The sequence below is a fragment of the Notechis scutatus genome, chromosome Z (genome assembly GCF_049901735.1).
Source record: "Notechis scutatus isolate UNSWTSFEM ecotype Mainland chromosome Z, rNotScu1.2, whole genome shotgun sequence".
Taxonomy (NCBI): Eukaryota; Metazoa; Chordata; class Lepidosauria; order Squamata; family Elapidae; genus Notechis; species Notechis scutatus.
This window is the reverse complement of record NC_142025.1, coordinates 134632395-134638394: the sequence shown is the minus strand read 5'-3', so window position 1 is coordinate 134638394 and position 6000 is coordinate 134632395. Positions and strand designations below refer to the sequence as shown.

The 6000-nt window shown below is 49.1% G+C and overlaps 1 protein-coding gene across 4 annotated transcripts in view; it reads left to right on the top strand.

Annotated features, from left to right (window-relative positions):
• The first annotated feature begins 3326 nt into the window (after positions 1-3326).
• MAMSTR (MEF2 activating motif and SAP domain containing transcriptional regulator) overlaps positions 3327-6000 on the top strand; it is a 49944-nt gene continuing 47270 nt past the window's right edge. The window contains exons 1-2 of one of the 4 annotated variants that reach the window (XM_026682377.2): positions 3327-3578; positions 4998-5102. In XM_026682377.2, coding sequence (XP_026538162.1) covers positions 5048-5102 — 55 coding nt within the window. In that variant the 5' untranslated portion in view covers positions 3327-3578; positions 4998-5047. Of the gene's footprint in view, positions 3579-4112; positions 4281-4997; positions 5103-6000 lie in introns of those variants that run through there. The other 3 variants (XM_087948174.1, XM_087948172.1, XM_087948173.1) reach the window with 3 other exon arrangements.

The following is a 6000-nucleotide window of genomic DNA, read 5'->3' as shown; positions in this document are numbered from 1 at the left end:
TCCAGACAAGTGAAGTGGGAAAGAAAGGAAGGGAAAGAAAAGGAAAAGGAAAGGAAAGGAAAGGAAAGGAAAGGAAAGAAAAGGGAAGGGAAGGGAAGGGAAAGGAAAGGAAAGGAAAGGAAAGGAAAGGAAAAGGAAAGGAAAGGAAAGGAAAGGAAAAGGAAAGGAAAGGAAAGGAAAGGAAAGGAAAGGAAAGGAAGGGAAAGGAAAGGAAAGGAAAGGAAAGGAAAGGAAAGGAAAGGAAAGGAAAGGATAGGAGAAAATGAGGCTAACAGAGCAAGAAAACTTGCAAAGGTTTGGAAGCCATCAATTCAGATTTATAGAAACTCCATTTAGCATCTTTTTTTTGAAGACAGTTTTGAAAAGACAGAGAATAAAGTGAACCTGCTGAGGCTAGTCATCTGAGGCTTCAGAGTTGCCTCCAACCTCTCTGCCCAAATAAGGAAATGATTAAAAGCCCAACTATTAATAATGATCTCATCAAGATTAACTACCCTTAGAAATGAAATTAAATCAAAGTCACCCTTAGTTTTTTGTGATAGTCTCACCTCCTGATTTTGAAGGGTAGCCTTTGGCAAGCCATTCAAAGGCCAAAGATGATTCTCAGGGTGAGGCAGCCACTTTGGTGAGGCACAAGGCCAGAGGCACCATGGAAAGAAAGCTTTATAATTTAATGGAGAATTAGTTTGGTGTTAATGACATAGAAGAAGCTATGAGAACTTTTATGACACAATTAGGCAAAAGGGGAGGAAATTGGACTTTGCGCCGGCAAAATTGCAGGCTCTGAGAGATGCAAACGTTGTTTAAAAAGAGGGTGGAATCCCTTAAAATGTCTTAAAGAAAAGCTTTTGCTTTCCTGACAATGAATTCTGGTCTTTGAATATTCAATAAAGATCTAAACCTCCCCAAGGACAAGCAGAATCATTTAGACTCGGAGATGAAATATCCCAAGCTTCTTCATTCCAAAATTGTTTCTTCTAAGCAGCTATTAGCAAATCTTCCAAAAAACTCTTAACTTAGATGAGAAATTACGTAATTAAACACCCCCCAGGTTAAACACCATACATGTCTTTGCTGGTTTGTAAGTTCCACCACAGAAAAGCCCTTCGCCTCTGTAGAATGTTGTAAGTAACCAGGCAGACTTTACATGTCTAAGGATGTAAATCCAAACCGTTTCTGAGCGGCGACCCCTGGACCTCTATGTGTGATCCCCGAGACTTCGGAGAAGAATTTTAAGAAAGGGTTGTGGAAGAAAAAGACACCTCTAGGTACTTGATTGCTTTGGATAGGGGTTTGAGGGTGGGGGAATGGAGTTTTTGACATCTTCCAAGGACCCTTGTTCTGGACTGAACCTGGAAAGAGATTAACCTGGATTTGAATGGGAGGACCCAAGGTTTAGTAATGTTTATTTGATTTTTATCCCACATTATTACTTTAAAATTAACTCAAAGCAATGGACATACATCATTCCGCTTCCTCTCCCCACCCCACCCCACCAAACAATCTTGTGAAATGGGTTGAAGAGAGGGAGGGAGGAGGGAGAGGGAGGGAAGGAGGGAGAGAGAGGGGGAGAGAGGGAGAGGGAGGGAAGGAGGGAGAGAGGGAGGGAAGGAGGGAGAGAGAGGGGGAGAGAGGGAGAGGGAGGGAAGGAGGGAGAGAGGGAGGGAGAGAGAGAGGGAGAGAGAGGGGGAGAGAGAGGGAGGGGAGGGAGGGAGGGAGAGGGAGAGGGAGAGTGAGGGAGAGAGGGAGGGAAGGAGGGGGAGAGAGGGAGGGAGAGGGGGAGAGAGAGAGGGAGAGGGGGGAGGGAAGGAGGGAGAGAGGGAGGGAGAGGGGAGAGAGAGAGGGAGAGGGAGGGAGGAAGAGGGAGAGAGAGAGGGAGAGGGAGAGGCGGGAGGGAGAGGGAGAGAGAGAGGGAGGGGAGGGAGAGGGAGAGAGGGGAGGAAAGGAGGGAGAGAGAGGGAGAGAGAGAGAAAGGGAGAGGGAGGGAGGGAAGGAGGGAGAGAGGGAGGGAGAGGGAGGAAGAGGGAGGAGGGAGAGAGGGAGGGAGTGGGAGAGGGAGGGAGGAGGGAGGGAGGGAAAGAGGGAGAGAGAAGGGGAAGAGAGAGGAGAGAAGTAGGGAAGGAGGGGGAAAGAGAGAGAAGGGGAGAGGGAGGAAGGAGGGAGGGAGAGAGAGGGAGAGGGAGGGAGGGAGCGAGAGAGGGAGGCGCCAAAAGTCACCCAATTGGGTTTAATGATTTAATGGAGAATTAGTTCGGTGTTAATGGCACGGAAAAAGTAATTAGAACTTTTATGACACAGTTAGGCAAAAAAGGAGGAAATCGGACTTTGCACTGGCAGGATGTGGACTCTGTGCTATGACGATTCCTCCACAGGATACAAACGCTGTATAAAAAGTGGGGACCAGAACCTACAGACTCCTGGTGATTGTCTCAAAATCACCCAGCCAACTTTCATGCCAAACTAGAACTCGGTTCTCCTGGTTTCTGAGCTAGCACCTTAACTATTACAACCATACCGGTTCTCTGGGAAAGGACCAGAAGCATCAAGGAGAGAGATGATTACTGGGAATTTTGGGATTCATAAGAAAAACTTGACAAAGACAACACCTGATGATTCCTAAGAGGTCTGTAGGGGGCGTGCACAAATGCACCAACATGCCTACTGTCCCTGTCCTATTGTTTCTTTTATTTTTCTTATATGTATTCATAACTATGTTATTGACAAACCAAATAAAATAAATAAATAAATAAATAAAAATAAAAATAAGTTAGTTCAGACAGCCATGCTCCGGGAACTTGGGGGAGGGGGGGCGTGAGGATGTCTATGAGTGTGATATGCCAATCATTATAAAGACCAGTAACCAGGCACACACTAGAGACAAACTTTTCCGGACTCCTTGGGAAAACAGTGCTGAAGGGAGGGTGGGAATCCTCTCACCTTGTGCCCTGCCAATACTGTATACCCATTTCCCATCACTCCCACCAAGGACCGAAGGCCCAGAACCTCTGGAGGTCCCAAGGCTGCATTGAGCAATCCGGGGGAAGGGTGGATCCCGCGGGAGAGATGCCTCCCACCCCGCGGGGCTCCCCTCGGGTCAGCTCTGCCCGGAGCCTGTGCAGAGAGCAGCCAGGGGAGCGGCGGGGCTCCCCGGGCCCAGAGAGGGGCGAGGGCGACTCGCAGGAGGAGGAAAGGGGGCCGTCCCGCTGAGCCAGCATCGCGTTCCGGGTGTCGAGTGTCGCGGCAGGTGGCATCGGCGGGGAGGGGCGGAGGCGCGGGGCCATCTCAGCTGCCCGGGGCCGGGGAGGGTGGGGGGGCTCGGTGGCGTCCGTCCGACCCCGGGCGCGGTGGGCCGGGCCAGGGGTGGGAGCACAGCGCTCGGGCCAGCCTCTCTCCGCGCCGCCGGGCTCGCCGGGCGCTGCCAGCCTCACCTGGGCAGCGAGCAGAGGTAGGAGCGCGCTCGCCCCTCCTCCCGCCGCCGCCGCCGACCGACCAACCCTCCCCGAAAAGCCGTCGGGGCATCCCCGAGTCAGCGGCAGCCACAGGAGAAGGAGGCCCGCGCTCTCTCGTCCATCATTCCGGTGAGCCTGGGCGCTTTCTCGGGGCAGGGGCTGCTGCGGGGGTTGGGGGGTGGGGGCGCCCAGCGGGCACTCCTCGGGCTGTCTAAATCCCCGCCGGGCTTTCCCGAAAGCGAGCGGAGAGGCTGCCAGGCGGCCAGAACAGGCCGACCCGTCGCTTCCCACTAAGTTTTCCACCAGCCGGGGCAGAATCTCACCCGGTGGAAGCCCATCTCCCGCTAAGTTTCCACCACTGGGTGAAGCTCACTACTTCGTTCGTCGTTCCTCCCCCCACTTTTCATCTGAACCGTTCTTCTTGCCTCTTCTTCCCTTACTTTGCCCAGTGAAACCAATAGACCAGTTAAGCGAAGTGTATGGGGGGGCTCTGATACCCCAAAGCTTTAAAAATTCCGTGGGAGTGAAAAGTGTTGGTTTATCTGACGGGGCAAATCTTGTATCATTCTTTTGATGTAGCCCCTTCCATGGGGAGGGGGAGTGGCAGAGGGCGCCAGTCCATTGGCCCCATTGCCATCTCCTAAATGAGGCCTTTCTCCACCTGCTGCTTTTCTGCCAGTTGTGCAGCTGCTCAGTTGTGGTTTTGTCCTTCCCCCACTGCTGCCATCGTATCCTTACAGCAACCTTTGCTTCTTTACCATTGCATTGGGACCAGGCATTTGCAATCCTTTCCACTTTCCTTCTTGGATCTGCACAACAGTCTCTCAAGAGGTAGGCGGCCAACTGAAAATATTTCTACAGCAGGTCTCAATTCAACATTTCTAGGGCAATTGAGAATACAAAACCAATAATAATCATTTAAAAAAAAAATCTGAGTTCTCCCTTAGACTTCCAGCTTTATGGAGATTTGAATGCCCACCACTCATTCTAAATCCAAATAATCTGCCCAACAATAAAAACTACAGGCACATGACCTTTGCTAAAAAAGATCCTACTGAAATTTCTGAGGAGATTAAGAACCTGTTGTCATTTTATTTCTTTTAGCTGATTCTCCTTCTACTCTTCCATTACCTCCTGTCACCACTTCTTCTTCTTCTTCTTCTTCTTCTTCTTCTTCTTCTTCTTCTTCTTCTTCTTCTTCTTCTTCTTCTTCTTCTTCTTCTTCTTCTTCTTCTTCTTCTTCTTCTTCTTCTTCTTCTTCTTCTTCTCCTTCTCCTTCTCCTTCTCCTCCTTCTCCTTCTCCTTCTCCTTCTCCTTCTCCTTCCTCCTCCTCCTCCTCCTTTCTTCCTCCTCCTCCTTCTTCCTCCTTTCTTCCTTTCTTCCTTCCTCCTTCCTTCCTCCTTTCTTCCTCCTCTTCCTCTTCCTCTTCCTCTTCCTCTTCTTCTTTTCTTCCTCCTCCTCCTTCCTCCTTTCTTCCTCCTTTCTTCCTCCACCACCACCACACCACCGCTACCACCTTCTCACTTTTTTCTTTTCTCCTGCCACCAGTGTTGCCAAACTTTTCACGTTGGGACCTGTAGCTCTGAAAGCAGCCAAAGATGACGCTTCTGGCATCTGAGCAATCCATGCTCATCCGAAGAAGATTTCGTTCTGGTAGGTAGGACCGGCATTGGTGTGTCATTTTAAAAGACAGGAAGCATTTGGTACTTTTGGGTTGGAGGCTCAGCTATCCCAACCCTTTCCCTAATGGGACCCCCCAGACCTTATTTCATTCCTTGCATCTTCATATCACTAGATAATGAAACTATGCATTTGTTTGACTTTTGAAGTTTACTTGTCTTCGTGTCTTACATTCTGAGGATTTGGGGGTCACGGTGTCCCTATTATTTAAGCCTTAGTTTTACTTTTCCCCTTCCCCTGGCACCTCCTGCTCTATAAGAGAACAATTTAGCCCAGCTTCCTCTAAACTCCTCAGCCTGATATGGTGGGGGTCTGTAGGAAAAGCAAATGATATCATCAACATCCTGATATCATCACAATAATGCTGCAAATGATATACTCTCCAAATGGACCAGTTATTCATTTCCCAGAATTCCCAACTAGCACATAGTGGCTGCTGTAAATCCAACTATTGATGGCTGGTTGAATTGAACCAACGTTGCTCAACCTTGGCAACTTTAAGATGTGTGGATTTTATCTGCCATCACGGCTGGCTGGGGAATTCTGGGAGTTGAAGTCCACACATCTTAAAGTTGACAGGGCTGGGAAACACTGGCTTAAACCCTTATACCTGTGCGAAATACAAGAAAAACAGTGTAAGTCAGACCCCTCTATTAGTTCTTTTCCCTGCTATTTTCTCTGTTGTTTCCTGCTGCTTTTATGGTGCAACATTTATGTTATAAATATACTTTATATTTTATTACACCGGGAAATGGACTGTAAAGCTCAGCAGCAAAAGGTCAGAGAACCAATTTGTGGCATCTCCAGGTAGGGCTGGACAAAGTCCTGCCCCAAATTTTGCAAGCCTGCAATTCCAGTCTGGATTTTAAAA